The 18,347-nt window shown below is 36.6% G+C and overlaps 1 protein-coding gene across 1 annotated transcript in view; it reads left to right on the forward strand.

The window, feature by feature from the left end:
- The window catches only part of LOC104611077 (uncharacterized), a 56,873-nt gene extending 40,806 nt beyond the window's left edge, over positions 1–16,067 (forward strand). Inside the window, exons 10-11 of the mRNA XM_088903890.1 lie at positions 14,303–14,524; positions 15,216–16,067. Coding sequence (XP_088760016.1) covers positions 14,303–14,524; positions 15,216–15,366 — 373 coding nt within the window. The 3' untranslated portion in view covers positions 15,367–16,067. The remainder of the gene's footprint in view (positions 1–14,302; positions 14,525–15,215) is intronic.
- Positions 16,068–18,347: the final 2,280 nt, after the last annotated feature.

Below are 18,347 nucleotides of genomic sequence, written 5' to 3' on the forward strand. Positions count from 1 at the left end.
AACTTGGCTTAAATAAATCCCAAAATACTTTGAGGATGTGAAGATTTAAGCCCAACCACTCGTGTTAACAAAGACCATGGTCTCACTTGACCATTAAACAACTTAAGTGAATCGATAATTTTCTTTTTTTTTTTTTGATCAATAACGGAATTTCATTAAAATTAGTATATAGAACAGTTGCAAGAGTAGGAGAGGTAAACTATCTTAACTCTCCATATAGAAATTAGCTATTACACTTGAAGATAGGGGATGGATTTAGTTGGCAACTAAGGAATGAGCTCAGGCGCTTCAAACAGGCTTCTAAAGACATGGTGATTCCAATAAGGTGGATTAAAAGATCAGCTAATAGCATGGCTGATGGATGAGCTAAGCAAGGAGTTCAAAGACGATCTATGTTTTGGGCTACGTTTTAATTAGCGGAGGTTGTTGGGTTACCCTTTGGGCTGTTTTGTAATTAAAGGGATTGGCACTAGGGTTGTTTGTGGCAATGATGTATTTAGTGGGACACTATGGACTGCTTGTCCGCCCACAACTTCTTGTTGTACATGACTTTTTAAATTAATGAATCTTTTCTGTGTTGCTGGTCAAAAAAAAAAAAATAAAACCAATAAGGGGATAAACACCAATTTGTTCTTTTCCTTTGTATTAAATTGCAGGTATTGATTCTTTCCAGAAAGACTTCCCAACAAAAACCCCCAACTCTTGGAGGGATGGGCTTACCCCACACTTCCTTAACAGGAAAATGTTGCCCCAATGAGTCAGCAGGTTGTATTAAAGCTCTGAAAAAGGAGGCACATGAATAGACTCCAGATGGGGAAAGGGTCCAAATCCGACGATCATGTTTTGAGAAGTCCAAGTATACCCCATCAAGAATATTAATCAGATCCAAAATAGCATTCAATTCAGAATCCCTCACCCCCCCTTCACAGCCCCATAAGGAAGACACAGGTTTATCTTTATATCTTGATATAGCAAAAACAGAGGGGAATTTATCTTTCAAAGAGAGGTTACCCACCCATACCTGTTCCCAAAATTTTATGAGATTTCCAGAATAAAGGTCATACCTGACGAAAGGTAAGAAGGACGGGGGGATAGAGTGGATGGCCTTCCAAGGGGAAGCTCTAGTAGCTGCAGTCAGTAATCCAACATCCCAACCATCAGCTGCAAGCCCATGTACCCCTACCACTGTTTTAGCCAAAAGCTTATCTTTTTCTTCTGGTAGTCTCCAAATCCACTTACCTAATAAAGCCTCGTTCCTCTTCTGCAAATTGCCTAAACCTAAGCCTCCAAACCTTTTCCTTCAACTCACTGTTTCCCAACTCACCCTATGATCCTTTTATCATTCCCTGGTTCCCACAAAAAACCCCTCATCAGTTTTTCCAATTTCCTGCTAATGTTCTCGACATCTTGAAAACAGACATGAAATACACAGGTAGATTGGCCAATGTGGCCCTTATTAATGTAACCTTTCCCCCTAAAGACAGATAATTCTTCTTCCAAGCAGCAAGCCTCTTAACAAATCTTTCCACCACTGGATCACAAAAACTACTATTCTTTGAATTGTCTCCCAAGGGTAGTCCCAGATATCTCATAGGCCAATGTGACACTTCACAACCCAAAATGCTAGCATACTCCGTCATTTCCCCCTCTTCCATATTAACACCTATTATGCAGCTTTTGTCAAAATTCACTTTCAGATTGGAGATAAACTCAAACAACTGGATTTTCAACTTAAGGTTTTTGACCCAATCTCTATTACCTTCTTCACAAAATAACAAGGTGCATCTGGAAATTGTAAGTGTGTAATTGGTATTCGTATCACCCTCCTTAATCCATTTTTGCCTTGATTTCTACCTCCAACTTATTTCCTCCTTATGAAGTACATCTTCCAATTGTTTCCTCAAAGTCCATATCAATTCCTTATCTCTAACTTCAAAAGTGCCCCCTCCTTTTTATCTAGATCTTCAATTTGATTGATTAATGACTGCTTCCCCTCCTCAGTTCTCCCGAATTCCAAAATATTCCACCCTTTAATCTTAACTTTCAGATCTTGCAACTTCCTATGAAATTTCATACCTTTTCACTCAACTCTTGGATTGCTCTCCCCCCACCATTCTCTAATCTTTTGAATAAAACCCGGATGACATAACCACAGATTCTCGAAACGAAAAGGATCTGGCCTTCTACCCTCAAACACCTCCTTAGATAATGTGATAGACCAATAGTCCGAAGTTAATCATGGCAATGCTCTAGATACTAAGCCACCCCATTTTTCTTCCCAATCCACCCAAAACAGAAATCTATCTAGTTTAGAGCAAATTGGATTAGCTTGGAGGTTGGACCAAGTAAACTTGTTATGTTGGAGTGGCAAATTCCTTAAGCTCAAAGGTGTTAATAAATTTATTAAACTTCTTCATGCTTGTGGTAATACATTGTCTCCTATTATTAGTTTCTTCATTAAATCTGATTACATTGAAATCTCCACCAATGCACCAAGGCCCCTCCCACAAACCTCTTATATTGTTCAGTTCCTCCCACATTCCATTCCTCTCCCTATATGCATTTGGACCATACAGGTTTGTTAGTACCCACAAGTTCTTCAGTTTCAGCCATCTTTTCCTCTTTCCATAATGTTACTATTCCCCTGGAAGATCCCCAGGATGGCACCACTGCCCAATTAACACCCCTAACTCTCCACACACTACATCGGGATTCTCTTTATTACATCCTTAATTAATGCCCTCTTCCTAGCATTGCCTAGTCCATGAACATTCTAACTTAGAATCTTCATAATTTAGCACTTTTGATCCCCTTCTCCAATTCCTAGCCTTACTTCCTCCCTTTTGTCCTTTCCTTCCTCGATCTGAATCGATAATTTTCTTTAATTTCATATAATAAGTTGTTGAGGTTTATCAGTTTTTTATTTCTTTTTAATTAGTGTTATTGGGTCCAAGGCCCAACAGTTAATGCTTGTTTATTTCTGTTACTAGCAGCAGCCGCCCTATTAAGGGCATATTAGACATTGTACTCCTTTTTATTTGATAAGTATGTAAGTTAGAGTAGGTCGGCCAGATTAGTTTTTTCCGACTTCTCCCATCTCTTATTCTCTTTATTCTCTTTTCTTCTCTCCAAGAAACCTTTTTCTTTCTTTCTTCTATTGCTGTTATCAAATCGGATTACTGTTCTGAATTTCCTACTTGGTATTAGAGCACTTTTTAAGTTTTTTTTTTGGTTTTCCACCATGCAACCTAGATCAGCTGACTGCATGGTAAGTTTGAGAGCTGATCAATGACACTTTAAAAGGGCCCAGTTCTTGGATTTTGTGATCCCTTTGTGTTAGATCTTGGGTTAATCATTGAAATGAAGAAGAATTGCAGAAGCAGGAAGAGTCCTGATTATAGGACTCTTTATTTTTTCCCTAGGAAGAGGCGCTCAGGTTTTATTGGATTCCTTGATGTTTCTGAAGGGGGCAGTTCAATTTTTGGTGATTTCTGATTTCTTTGGAGGGAGTAGTAGCCTCTTCTCTTGTTTCTACCGGCTCTTGAGAGGACAAGAATTTCTTTAGCTGAAGTTTTTTTGGTGCAACAAGTTTTGCTAAGGCTTCCAAAGGGGATTGATTTGTTTTTATAGGCTTTTTCTTGTCTACAGTTGAGGTTTTAAACTGTTCTAGGAATTACAGAGTGTAGTAGAGTAGAAAGCAATTCTACCGATGAAATGGGACTAGGTGTAGCTAGTAGTAGTGATCCTTTTGGGGCAGGTACCGCTATAGTTAAAGTTGGATGGTCAAATAATTTGGAGTGGTCACAATGAGCCAAGATGGCAATTGGTGCTCGTGGATAATTAGGGTATGTAAATGGTGAAGAGAAGAAACATGAGACCAACTCTTCCAAGTGGGTGTAAGAGAACTACATATTGATGACCCGGTTGTGCAATTCTATGTCACTCCATATAAGCAAGAACTTTCTATGGGTAACACAACTAAGGAAATTTGGGATGGAGTTATAGATACCTACTCAGAGTAAGAATGTTGCTAGGGCTTAGTAGTTGAGAAATCGGGTATTGCTACTAGGCAGGTAGGTAATTGTATTGCAATTTATTTTTTAGCCCTCAAAACCTTGTGGTACCGCTACTTACTTGAAGATTGTGGCTTGGGAGAATAGTAAAGATGCAACTACTTACTTGAAGCTAGTAAAAAGAACAAAGTGTTTGGATTTCTAGTAGGACTCAATCCTAAGTATGATATCACACGACAACATGTTTTTTCTCGTGATAGTAACTCTTTCTCAGGCATATGCTTTTATGTCTGGAGAAGAGAGGAGGAATGTTATGATGAGGAGGCTAAGCATTGAGCAGTTTTCTATAGTTAACACAGTAAAACCTAAGCTTGGTGGGGATAAGGATGGTAGTGAAAGTAGGAAGGAGAACAAGAAAGATTTGATTTGTGAGTATTGTAAGAAGCTGAAACATATCGAAGATACTTGTGGAAGCTTCATCCACATCTTATACTTGTTCGACTTCGAATTAAGAAGGGGAATGCTAATATGGCAGTGATCAGTGACTTATCTAGACCTCTTAAACTAGCTTCCTTAGAGTCAATTGCAGCAGCCGCAATTAGGGCCGAGTTGGAAAAATATGGGCGGTTTTTGAGTCAAACAGATATAGCTAGTTGCAATTCTTTATCGAGTGGATAGCAAGGTGCAAGTAGCTTCGGAGCTAGTCATATTACTTGGTTTCTCATACAAGTAGCTCGTATGCAACTACAAATTATGCCTCTCCACTATAGGTAAGTATGGGTGCAAATGGATCATATCATGATTCGATCCGAGGTCTGATACTATTTGGTCGAATTTGGATCACCCCAATTTGGATCATCGGATTGGATAATAGGATCAGAGCAGAAATCAAATCGAATTTGGATCACCCTCTATCCGATCAAGAAGATCCGATCCGATATATATGCTATATATTTATTTATATAAATATATATATGTTATTTATTTATTTATAAATATATTATTTATATTGTATTTTTAAATTTATTATATTATTTGTTTTTTTATGAAAACATGTATATATGATGAAAATAATTAAAAATACTTGTATTTTTTGTTTTATTTATTTAAATTAGTATATTTTATTTTTTTTTAGTAATTTATTAATTTTTAAAGAAAAAAATCAGATCAGATCATATCCGAATATCCGACTTTCCGATTGGATTCAAATTCAGATCCATGACTATAAATCGGATCGGATATGCAATAATCAATATCGGATCGGATTTAGATATACCTTGATTCGAATCCAATCCGATCTATTTGCATCCCTACAAGTAAGAGGGGACCTCTTTGGATTATAGACTCATGAGCCTTAGAAGATATGACCCATATTTCCACCATTTTTTCTTTATCCCACCTTTGCTCTAGTAGAGATAGTCTCTAAAGTTGATGGTTCTCATGTTCCCATTGCTGGGAAGGGGTCCGTTTCCATCGAAGTAACTAATTCCATTATCTTACCTTTTGTACTACATGTTCTTAGGCTGGATTTTAATCTTTTATTTGTGAGTAGTTTGACAAAATTTGAATATTTTGATAGGTCAAAAATTTGCAAGATTTGGAGAAAAAAAACTTGGAATTGTTCAGTAATTTTTTCTCCTAGCCATTGTGTTTTTTGATTGGAAACGGTCATTGAATTAGTAAAGGAGTACAATGCTAATCACTCACAACATGAGTGTTGACCCCATATTTTATCCCAAAATTTACAGTACAACCCAAAAATGATTTTCCTTTTGAGTTCCCTGCTTTGCCAAAGTATCAACCACTCTATTGGCTGACCTCTCTGTCCAAATAAGGGTTACTCCAGCTTCCCTTGCTAAACAGTAGATCTCCCTCCCTCATTTGCTGTCTAAAAGTCCACACCCTAGACTTTTTGCCTGCAACCATCCTATTAACAACTTAGAATCTCCCTCCACTTCATAATTTTGGAAACCCCATTGCTTGGACAGCCTTAGACCTTGGATTAAGGCCATAATTTCAGCTCTTAAAGAATCACCAATACCTATTGGGCTAGAGCATAGTGCTATTAGCTAGAGGATAATAGCCATAATTTCAACTGAAGGAGGGATGTGAAGAAAGAAGCACAAAGTAGCCAGAGGATGCACCGACCAAATTCTGTTGTCTGAACAGGAATGATCCAAGAATACTATATTGAGAAGGGAAATCAGTTCATCTACTAACCCCATTTTAGACTCCCTTAATCCTCTCCTTATTCCCAAGTTGCAAGAATTTTCAATACCAAGAATATTGGAAATTGTTGACTCTTTATTTACGGAAAGGGAATAAATAGACGGAAATCTATCTTTAAGAGAGGACTCTCCAAACCAAACATCTTCCCAGAACCACACTTTATTACCTGCACAAGCATCATACCTGATATGTGGAAGAAAGGAAGACAACAAACCATGGATCGCTTTCTAGGGAGAAGACCGAGATTCCCTAGGGTCAAGACTAGTATCCCACCCATTGTCTGTCGTACTGAGAATACTTACAATCACCTTTTGCCACAGATTGTCTTGTTCCAGGGGGAATCTCCACAATCATTTTCCTAGTAATGCAACACTCAATTTAATATTCCCTATCCCTAGACCTCCACTTCCCTACTTCTAGACACTATCTCCCACTTCACTAGGTGATATTTCCTTGTATCCCCTGGCTCCCACAAGAAATCCCTCATTAATTTTTCTAGTTGGTTGGCCACTTTGGAGGGGATCCTAAAGGTAGATAAATAGTAGATTGTCAGATTAGTCAAAGTTGACTTTCTTAGTGTTATTCTTCCCCTAAAGAGATCTAATTTCTTTTCCACCCTGCTAGCCTTTTTTTGTGAATCTTTCCACTACTGGGTACCAAAAACTATCGGAATTAGCAAGTCTTCTGGCTCACACCCCAATAACCTAGCAAGGTTTTCTACTTCCTCTCTCTCTATTTAGTCCCACTACGCAGCTCTTGCCCCAACTCACCTTAGGTTAGAAACCCTTTCAAAGTGAGTTTACTAGCCTTTGTAGATGAGCTTGTTCTTCCTTTCCCCTTCACTAAATATAACAATATCATATGCAAATTGTAAATGTGTAACCACCACCTCTTCCCTTCCAATTCTCCAACCTTTTATAGATTTGTGACATTAGCCCTTGAGATCAAAACACTTAATACATCTACGACTAGGGTAAATAGGAAAGGGGAGAGAGGATCACCTTGACAAAGGCCCCTTCTAGCTGGAAAAAAATCTCTAGCTACTCCATTAACTAGTGTGGAAATACAAGAGGAAATACAACCCTTTATCCACTTACAACATTTAACTCCAACACTCTCAATCTTAAAGCCTCTAGCAAAAAGTCTTAGTCACTAAGTCATAAGCCTTTTCCAAATACAGTTTGCAGACCAAGCCTTTTTCCTTTCTCCTCTTCCTAAAATCTACATATTCATTAGCAAAGAGAATCTAATCAATTATTTATCTCCCAAAAACAAAGGCCCCTTGGTTTGGAGAAATCAAAGATGGAAGGACTCTTTTGATCCTCTCAACCAAAACCTTAGAGATGATTTTATACACGCTTCCCACAAGGCTTATGGGTCTAAAATCCCTTGGATGGATTGCATCTCCTTTCTTAGGGATTAAGGCTTTAAAAGTTGCATTTGCCCCTGTATTGAACTTGCCCCTTTCGAAAAATTCCTCAAAGACTTCCATGGGCTTGGTATTTATAATCTCTCAACAATCTTGATAGAAAGCCATTGTGAAACCATTAGGATCTAGGGCTTTGGATCTTTACATTGGACAAAATTGCCTCTTTTATCTCTTGGACTTCGAAATTCTTCTCTAGAGCCTTCATCAAGTCCCTAGGCCCTCTTCCCCACTCAAGATTATCAAAAGTATCTCTAACTCCGCCTTCCCCTAGCAAAGATGGCTTTGAAATGACCCACAAAGGCTTGTGTTATATCCATTTTCCTAGTTAGGAGTTGTCCATTCCACTCAATATGAGAGATAATATTTCTTTTCCTTCCATTTGCTACAAAGTGGAAAAAACTTGTATTTCCATCACCTTCCTTTAACCATTGACATCTAGATTTCTATCTCCAGCTGGTTTCCTCTTTTTTTAGAAGCTCTTCTAGATCTTATTTTAGGCTCCATCTTTCAGCTCTTTGTTCCACTCTTAGTCCTCTTTCCCCTTCAAAACCATCCAACTCCTCAATTCTCTGGTCATTGTGTTTTGTAGGACGATTGGGAGTGGTCATGAGATGAATGGAGTCTACCTTCTTGATGTGCTTCTTAGTCATCAAGGTCATCATGTTAGCAATAGGAGAAATGAGGTAGAGTCAGTGGGTTAGATTATTCTTTGGAATAATTGGTTAGGGCATCTTTTTTTTTTTTTTTCTTTGGTTCTGTGTTTTTTGTTTCCAAAGTTATTTGAGTTTGTTAAGTTTTCTAGTTTAGAGTGTTAAGGCTGTCAACTTGGAAAATATTGTAGACATTCTTTTTAAGTCAAATAATAAAAGAAGTTTCTTAGTTTTTGATATTGTTCATACTTCTATGGGTAGATATCGTTATTTTCTCTTATTTGTGGATGATTGTTCTCGATATTCATGGGTATATTTGATGATATCTTGTGATGAGGTGCCTGCTTTGGTACAATAGTTTTATTAGATGGTTTTGACCCAATTTGGAGTATGAGTCAAGGTGTTCAGATCAGATAGTGCTAGGGAATATTTTGAAGAGGACCTAGCATTGTATTTACTAGAGAATGAAGTAATTCATTGGAGTAGTTATTCATATGCTCCGCAACAAAATGGTGTAGCGGGAAAGACATTCATATTGTGGAAGTGACAATAAGTATTATGGTGGGCTCCATAGTTCCAGTTCGTTTTTGGGGTGATGCAATTCTCACGGAAGTCTTCTCGATTAATTGGGTACCCTCTCGTGTTCTTGGATATACTGTTCCTTTTAGCCTTCTTTCCCTTGAAGGGAAGATGTTTTATGTTCCTTTGAGAGTGTTTGGGTGTATGTGCATATCCTTGGTCCTCACTTCTCAAAACTAGGCCCTAAAGTAAAGATTAAAAAAGTGCATATTCCTTGGGTATGTGGGAGATCAGAAGTGCATATTTCTTTTCAGGTAGTCCTTCTTAGGAGTCGTATTTTAGTGGAGGAAATGAGCAACCCACACTTCCTATTCTAGCTCCTTTACCTACTCTACTGTCTGACCTAGTTGTTCCACCTACTTTGCTTGCGTCACTACATCTTGCTGCTTAGTTTCTTACATAACAACACATATGGAAGCACATGGGGTTGATTCCACAATCAAGGAACCTACACCACTTCTCGTCGGTTCATATGAGATTCTATGTTCGACTTAAATAGACTTAGGTATGCCCTTTGCTTTCACTGATCTTTTAGTTCCTATTGATACCACACCTGTGCCTAATACTATTGTAGATGACCTAGACCTTCCTATTGCACTGCAAAAGGGGAAGAGAGTATGCAACCCATTTTATTGCACATCATCTTTCCTATAGTGGATTATCTCCCTCCTATCGGGCCTTCCTTTCCTCTCTTGATTTTGTGTCTTTACCTAGGAATGTTAGTGAGGTTCTTTCCAAACCTGAGTGGAGGGAAACTATATAGGAGGAAATGGAAGCCTTGGTAAAAAATCAGACATGGGAAGTTGTGGATCTACCTAATGATAAGGAGACAATTGGTTGTAGATGGGTTTATACTGTAAAGTACATGGTTGATGGTACCATATAAAGGTACATGGCAAGGTTGGTTGCAAAAGGGTATACTCAAACCTATGGGATAGACTATTTGGAGGCTTCTGCACCAGTGGCCAAAATGAGTTCAATTCGGATTTCTTATCTTTAGTAGTTACCTATTCTTGGCCTCTCTTCCAACTTGATGTGAAGAATGCTTTTCTCAATGAAGATTTATTGGAAGATGTGTATATGGGCGTTCCAGTTTGTATGGTTGTGTAGGCAAAGGAAAGGTATGCACATTAAAGAAGTTCTTAATTGGATTGAAACAGTCACCCAAGAGCTTGGTTTGACCAGTTGAGGGGACTATTGGTGTTAGTGTTGATAGTATGTGGATGACATTGTAGTAACAGGGACTGACCTGAGTGAGATTGATGCCTTAAAGCGGAACCTACACCAGGAGTTGGAGATTAAGGACTTTGGGGAACTAAGGTATTTTCTTGGTTTTGAAGTGGCAGGGTCCAAACATGGGATCTTCATTTCTCAGAGAAAGTATGTGTTGGACCTATTACAGGAGATTGGAAAACTTGGGGTTAAACTAGTTAATACTCCTATTAACTAGAATCACAAAATTAATGTTTTAGATGGTGAGCTAGTTAGGGATTTTGGGAGGTTTCAGAGATTGTTGGGCTGACTATTATACTTGTGCATAACACAACCATATATCACATATGCAATTAGTGTGGTGAGCCAATATATGCATGCTCCACGAGCTCAGCACTGGGAAGCTATTGACAAGATACTTGTCTATTTGAAAAGACATCAGGTAGAGGGATATTGTTTGTTGACCATGGGCACTTGAAGCTGGAAGCTTACATAGATGCAGATTGGGCAATGTGCCTAAATGACAGCAGATCTACATCAAGAGTTTGCGCTCTTGTTGGGGGTTATCTGGTTTCATGGAAGAGAGTTGTAGCCAAGTCACATGCAGAAGCAAAATATAGAGCTATGGCACATGGTGTTTCAAAGCTTCTCTGTGATCGGTCATTACTAGGAGAGCTTTGAATTGATAGAACCTATGATGTACTGTGATAATCAAGCAACAATTAACATTGCCCATAATTCAATTTAGGATGATAGGACAAAGCATATAGAAGTGGACATGCATTTCATAAGAGAAGGGGTGACATCTGGGTAGGGTTGCCTGCTGTATGTTTCATTTGACTTACAACTTGCTGATGTAATCACCAAGAGAGTTGCAAAAAATAAGCTTGAACATGATCTACGCAAGTTGGGAATATATGACATTTACTCCCAAGTTGAAGGGGTGTGTTGGAGTTTAGCATTTTTTTAGTTCTTTTTAATTAGTGTTATTGGGCCCAAGGCCTAACAGTTTATGTTTATTTTTATGTAATTGGCAGCAACCACCCAACCACCCTATTAATGGTATATTGGACATTGTACTCTTTTTTATTTGATAAGTATACAAGTTATTGAGTGGGGCGGCCAGATTTATTTTTTTCTGGCTTCTCCCATCTCTTCTTCTCTTCTCTCCAAGAAACTCTTTTCTTTCTTTCTTTATTGCTGTTATTAAATCAGATTACTGTTCCGCAATTTCCTACTAATGTAAAAGGTAATATTTACAAATTTAAATTATAATGATAAGTTTTGAACTATATTATCATCATCATCATCATTATTATTACTATTATTATTGAAAATCAAATTTAAACGTTTTATGGTTGTGATTCTAATCATTAATCTATATTGATAGTAACATTATCAATGGTACAATGTATGATTATGTAATTATGTCAAATTTATAATTTTTAATGTTAAAAAATAACTTATAGTACTATATTAAACTCAACAACAGATATAGCTATCCAACTTGACTTTTGATGTTATGGATATTTATTTTTTAAAGAAAAGGTTCCATAGGTGGACCCTGGAACTGGCGTTGGAACTGCCAAGGCCAGAACTGACCTTGGAACTGATCTTGACAGGGTAGGTTCTGGTTCCAAAAACCTGGAACCAACCCCTACAGGGTAGGTTTGAACGGAACCAACCCATGCTCATCCCTACTGGCGAGTGATTGATATAAAGACATTCACCATAGATGATCTACAAAGATGTTGGCTGGGAGGTTGGAATTCAATTTCGATGGGTGCAGACTAGGCAACCCATTGAAGTCAGGGATCGGAGTAGTTAAAGGCTGCAATAAATATTTTTGTCTTATTGCAAAGGGTGGTCCCATTGCAAAGGGTGGACATATACAATAGTAGAGGTAGGTTTGTTAGACAGTCGTATCAGTGATGTGAGATGAAAGAACATACATTGGGCCTATAGATCTTTGGTCAGACAATCACAAGCACTGGGCAATAACTTAGCTCATTCAAGTGGGTGCCTAAGACTGCCGAAGCAAAAGAAGGGGTAAGAAAGGCAAATCTTCGGTAGGGTATACCGGGGCTGGGTTTACATCTGTAGATTTTTATTTGATTGAATGTCATCAAGGTCAGCCTTGTAATCCATCCTCACCAATTCACCATTCATTATCAAGGGTGATGGGAATTTTTTTTGGATGGTTAAGTTGTAGGAAAATTCTTGTGCCATTTTATTTGTTATCGTAAAAAAATCATACATTGAAAAGTTGGTCTTGAGATGCCTCTCCGCACAATAGATTCCTAGGAATCATATAATTCTTAGCCATTGGAGGATAGATGTTAGCTGCTAATCTGCCATACCAAATGTCTTCTAAAATCTTACCTAACTCCAAAGGAATCATACAAGTCAAGTACTATGATCCAAGGATTAAGGTATTGCTACGATTGCCCATCCTTCTAGTCGCGTGTACTGGCCTGATATGCCATTTGTATCGGTGCATATTGCATAGTATCGGCCGATGCAGTTCGATACTCAGCGCAAGGTTCAAAGTATTGACACGTATCAGCCCGTATTGGCTGATACGTATCGTGCCGATGGCTTCCCGATACGCCCCTACAGGGGTTGTATCGGGTCCGGCCATGGTTCAGAGCGTAGCCGAGACTTAAACTGACCCCTCTGAATTGGTTTTGAAAAAAAACAAATAAATAAAACATAAAAAAGCACTGACACAATTGACCTGTGTCGATATGTAGAACCTTGACTTAGCGATATGGAGGTGAATTGAGGGTGTATCAAACAACACTACAAAAATAAAAGGATGGCGTGATTCAAACACAAGACACCAACGCCCAACAATTAAACACGTCATTAACCACTAAGCCAACACTCATTTTATGATAATAAATGAAATGCATTAATGTTAATTCAATTTAATGTCCACAACCAATTCAAATAAATAACATATATTATATTCGACCACCCCAATATAACAAATAATTTATCAAATCTACATTTATATCAAAAATGATTTTTAACCTCAAGAAATTTATACAAATAAAAATATTAATGAATAAAATAGTTATTTTAGTACTTAAAATTTATAAATTAGCACATGATATGTATCTTAAAACTTTTATAAATTATTAATTAATTTTTTAATTTTTATCAAATAACAATGTATTTATTATTTACAAAAAAAATATTATTTACAAATTGTTTGAGAATATAATATAAATTGAATCTATCAAATCCACTATTTTACATTTATATAAAAAATTAACAATTTAAAGAAATAAAAATATTAGTAATGAAATAATTATTTTAGTAATTAAAAATTGTGAATTTACATTTGATTTGTATCTTCGAAGGTTTAGTGGATTTGATATAAGATTATATAATTTTGTAAATTATTAATTGATATTTTAATTTATATTTTATAATAACACGTTTATTGTTTATAAAAATAAAAATATTATTTACCAAACATTTGAGAATTAAAATTTTAGTTGACCTTTCTGTTAATGTTAAAAATAAAAAAAAGATAAATGGAAAATAATTGAGATAATAATTCAAATATAATAGTTGCATATTTTTTTGCCATGGACTTTAATAGAAAATAAAATAATAATGGCTGTGTATGTATTAATTTGTAAAAATCTATATAATATATATCTTGGGCTCTTGATTAATGTATTATCAATAAAGTTGTATGATATCAATGCATCCTAATATAATAATTTCTTCATATATACCATTAAAATATATACTATTTTTGGTTATTTTGTCATTAAATTTAGTGGTTTTAATAATTTAATATACATGTGGAATTTGTTGCCTATGACTTGGTATTAAACTTAGTTGGTTCCCAACCAGAAACGTGTTTTCCTAGCATGGCAAGTGTGGCCATGGTGGGTAAACTAAATTGTTGGCTATTGTCATGTATAAAAGATGTATTAGACCATATTCTCTCTTCTTTCAGGTGCAAGGTTCAATTCTGTCTCTGTAGAGTGTTAGTGTATATTGGTCCTGTATGATTTAACAAAGTGTGTTTTGATTTCGTTTCTATGCTTTGCAGCCTTTATCCTTTAGATCACGAGTCTTCACCATGGCATTAAAATTAATCTACTTGTACAGTTGTACTGTGTTGATATATGCAATAATGATTTTTTTTGTTCTGTTGCTACCAACAGGAAGCCATCTGTTATTTGTTGGCTCTTCGCATTGTCATTTGAGATGGGTAGAGGAGGTTCCCAACATAGAATCCATGGATTGTTTGAAAGGGCATTGGCGAATGATAAGCTGCATGATTCCGTAGTGTTGTGGAGGTGCTACATTGCCTATGAGATCTATGTGGCATGCAATCCTGTATCTGCTAAACGAATTTTCTTCAGAGCTATTCATGCTTGCCCATGGTAAGGGCTTCATGTCTTGACTAATTCATAATGTGTTCTTGTTTCTGAACTCCATAGTGTTGTGGGAATTTTGAGTGTTTGTCCAGGGGGTTTGCCTCCGGTTCCCCCTCTGGTTGTATGTTGTAGGTTTTTATGCAATAAAATCACCTTTTTCTCAAGAAAAAATAAAAAAATAAAATGGATGTATAACCAAGAAACTTGGTAATGCCAGACCATTAGACAAATGACTGAAATATCTTCTGGAAACATCAGGTGAGGTTTTGGTATCTATGAGAAATAGGGACTATTAGCTAGGTTTCAGATTGGGTTTTAAGGCATATATGCAAGTTACATAGTAGAGTAAAAGTAGGGGTGAGATAAAGCTGAAAGAATGGATTAGAAAACAATCTATATCATGATAGAAATAGGCAACCGGGTCCTCAGTTTGCTTGGTTTTAACGCTTTGCTTAAAATTTAAGAAAAACAAAGGGAAAATAGATCTTTAGTTTTGCTGTTTATGGACTTTGGATACTAAATATCAAAATAAAGCAGGTCCCCAACCATAGTTAAAGGGAGGGACTTGGTGGAGATTTATTTTGCCCTTTATTTGTTACGTTCAAGGTGTATTTTCTAAGTTCCATGAAGACGACTTTATATTTTTACCTTTCTCATTTTGGATTCATAATGATTGTGCTCACTGAATGTTTTCTAGGTCAAAAAAGCTTTGGCTTGATGGTTTTGTCAAATTGAACTCTGTTCTTACTGCAAAGGAGCTTTCAGATCTCCAAGAGGTTATGCGTGATAAAGAATTGCATTTGAGAACAGATATCTATGAAATTCTCTTGCAAGATGAGATTAAATAGTAAACAAGCTCGGCTTTTTTACTCTTGTAACTATGGCATCCACTGCCTTGTTTGTGTACCAATCTTTTACGATAGTGTAGTATAGAATGTGTTTTTAGCAATAAGGCTTGATTTCTAGCTAGTTTTGTCTTTTTGTTGCTGTTGCTGTTTCTTAGGTTAAAACAAAGTTGTTCGTTCAGTTTGGAGTGGAGGTCGGCCAATCTAGCAGAGATGGAGCTATGGCACTTCAAATAATGCCCGCTTTGATCCCTTCTCTTATTTGATCTATGATAAGACGATGATGGAACTTCGCTTCGGCCCGTGCTTTGTGAGAGAATTTCGATTGCTTCATGGGAATATGGCCATTCCGATTCCAACTGTTTGGTTGGGTGGAATCGGAATCCCATTCCTATGCATTCCCCCATTTGAGGGAATGACAATTCCCTCCCCTCCTTTGGGATTGGAATCCCATTCCAGCTCATTCAGTTTGTTACATAGTTTTGGTTTTAACATATTTATTTTGAAGATAGAAGCATGTATTGCAACATTATTTACTGCTCATTTGTGATTGCTTTCATGCAGTGGCTTTGCAAGGTGGGCCTTGAAAGCCCGAATTTGCTTTAGTAGATTCTTCAACGTGGCTCAGTCAAACAGTTCAACGTCAACCAAAGCTTATTCTCAATAGCATAAACTAGACTTTGTTTTCAATAGCCTACATTAAACTAGCGATTTGCTTTTTGTTGTATCATTAAAAGCTAAAAAGGGATAGTATATTTATTGTTTTACGCAATCAATTTAACATGCACATTAAACAAGAAATGTGTTTGAGTTGAAAATATAAATAATATACATAAAACCAAATATGATAACTAATATTGGGCTTTGCAAGAAAATTAAAAAATTTGCCAAATTAATAAAATCGGTTACGTTTTCAAACTTGTTGAATTTTTTTATTTTATTTTTTTTGACCAAAATGACCTTAACTAAAAAGAGTGGCCCAATGAAACCCGTTTTTCTTTTTCTTTTTCAATCTTAGTTTCCGCTCTTCCTTTTCTTATTGTATTTATCGTCTGAGAGTTACTATCTTCTTTTATCTTCGTACATTTAAGCTTCTCTCTTTCTCTTTCTCTCTCTCTCTATCTATATGTATATCTATATCTCAAAGACCGAGCTATTGTTCAAGTGCTTATTTTCTTTCTTTTTATGTATTGGAGCTGAGTTTGGATTAAGATTGAGAACCAGGTTTATGAAAAACTAATGAAATTGAGATGCTGTGATTCAAAGTTTGTATCAACAAGGCTTGGGATTGAGATGTCAGGTCAGAATAAGAACCAACTATATTTTAACCACTACAGTTGGTAATTTAGAGGTGCAAGGAATCATCCAGTTTGAATAATGCCAGATGGTTGATGATTGCAATTATAGTTGATGACTTAAAATTGCATGTAACCATTCGGCTTGTGTAATGCCAGATGGTTTCTAAGTCTGTAAAACACCATTTGATTTCCTTTGTATTGGATGGTTAGCACACTTGTGAGAATCATATATAACCTTGTGGTCTGTTGGGTTTTAGATGAATTTGAGGGTGTAAATATTATTTTATCTCCCAAGTGATAGATATTTACAACTACAATTGCTAATTCAAAACCGCAATAAACCATCCGGCCTTGTGATGTGAATTGGTTGCCAAGTCCGTAAAACACCATCTAGTCTATCCTATACTGGATGGTTTATATGCGTGAGAATCATACAAAATGATGTGATTTATTAGGTTATAGATGCATTTAATGGTGTAACTACAACTAGATCGTTTGGGGGATAGATGTTTGCAACTATAGTTGATGTTTCAAAATTGTAAGCGACTATTTAGTCTATTAAATGCCGGATGGTTTCTAAGTACATAAAACACCATATAGTTTTCGCTATACCAGATGGTGTGTACACTTGTGAGAATCATATACAACCTTGTGGTCTATTGGTGTATAAAATATTTATTAGTGTCGGGTTGTCCTTTAAATGGTTTTAGACTATATTCTCCCTTAATTTGTTCACTGGTTTGTTCTCTCTCTCACCCACACACACTGTTTAGTCATGATTAGTGTAACCTTTTTGACCCTCATTAATCTTTCAGGTGCAAGGTTCCATTCTGTCTCTGTAGAGTGTTAGTGTATATTGGTCCTGCATGATTTAACAAAGTGTGTTTTAATTCCGTTTCTATGATTTGCAGCCTTTATCCATTAGATCATGAGTCTCCACCATGACGTTAAAATTACTTAATCTACTTGTACAGTTGAACTGTGTTGATATGTGCAATAATGATTTTTTTTTTGTTCTGTTGCTACCAATAGGAAGCCATCTGTTATTTGTTGGCTCTTTGCATTGTCATTTGAGATGGGTAGAGGAGGTTCCCAACATAGAATCCATGGATTGTTTGAAAGGGCATTGGCGAATGATAAGCTGCATGATTCCGTAGTGTTGTGGGGTTTGCCTCCGGTTCCTCCTCTGGTTCCCTCTGGTTGCATGTTGTAGGTTTTTATGCAATAAAATCACCTTTTTCTCAAGAAAAAAAAAAGTAAAATGAATATATAGCCAAGAAACTTGGTAATGCCAGACCATTAGACAAATGACTGAAATATCTACTGGAAATTTCAGGTGAGGTTTCGGTATCTTTTAGGTTTCAGATTGGGTTTATAAGGCTTACACTGTATGCAAGTTAGCATAGTAGAGTAAAACTAGGGGAGAGATAAAGCTGAAAGAATGGATTAGAAAACAATCTATATCATGATAGAAATAGGCCACCAGGTCCTCAGCTTGCTTGGTTTCAACGCTTTGCTTAAATGTGACCAAGGGATAGAAATAAAAGTGCTTAAAATTTAAGAAAAACAAAGGGAAACAGATCTTTAGTTTTGCTGTTTATGGACTTTGGATACTAAATATCAAAATATAGCAGGTCCCCAACCATAGTTAAAGGGAGGGACTTGGTGGGGATTTATTTTGTAGCC

The sequence above is a fragment of the Nelumbo nucifera genome, chromosome 4, assembly GCF_055504915.1.
Source record: "Nelumbo nucifera cultivar China Antique chromosome 4, China Antique-T2T, whole genome shotgun sequence".
Lineage (NCBI taxonomy): Eukaryota > Viridiplantae > Streptophyta > Magnoliopsida > Proteales > Nelumbonaceae > Nelumbo > Nelumbo nucifera.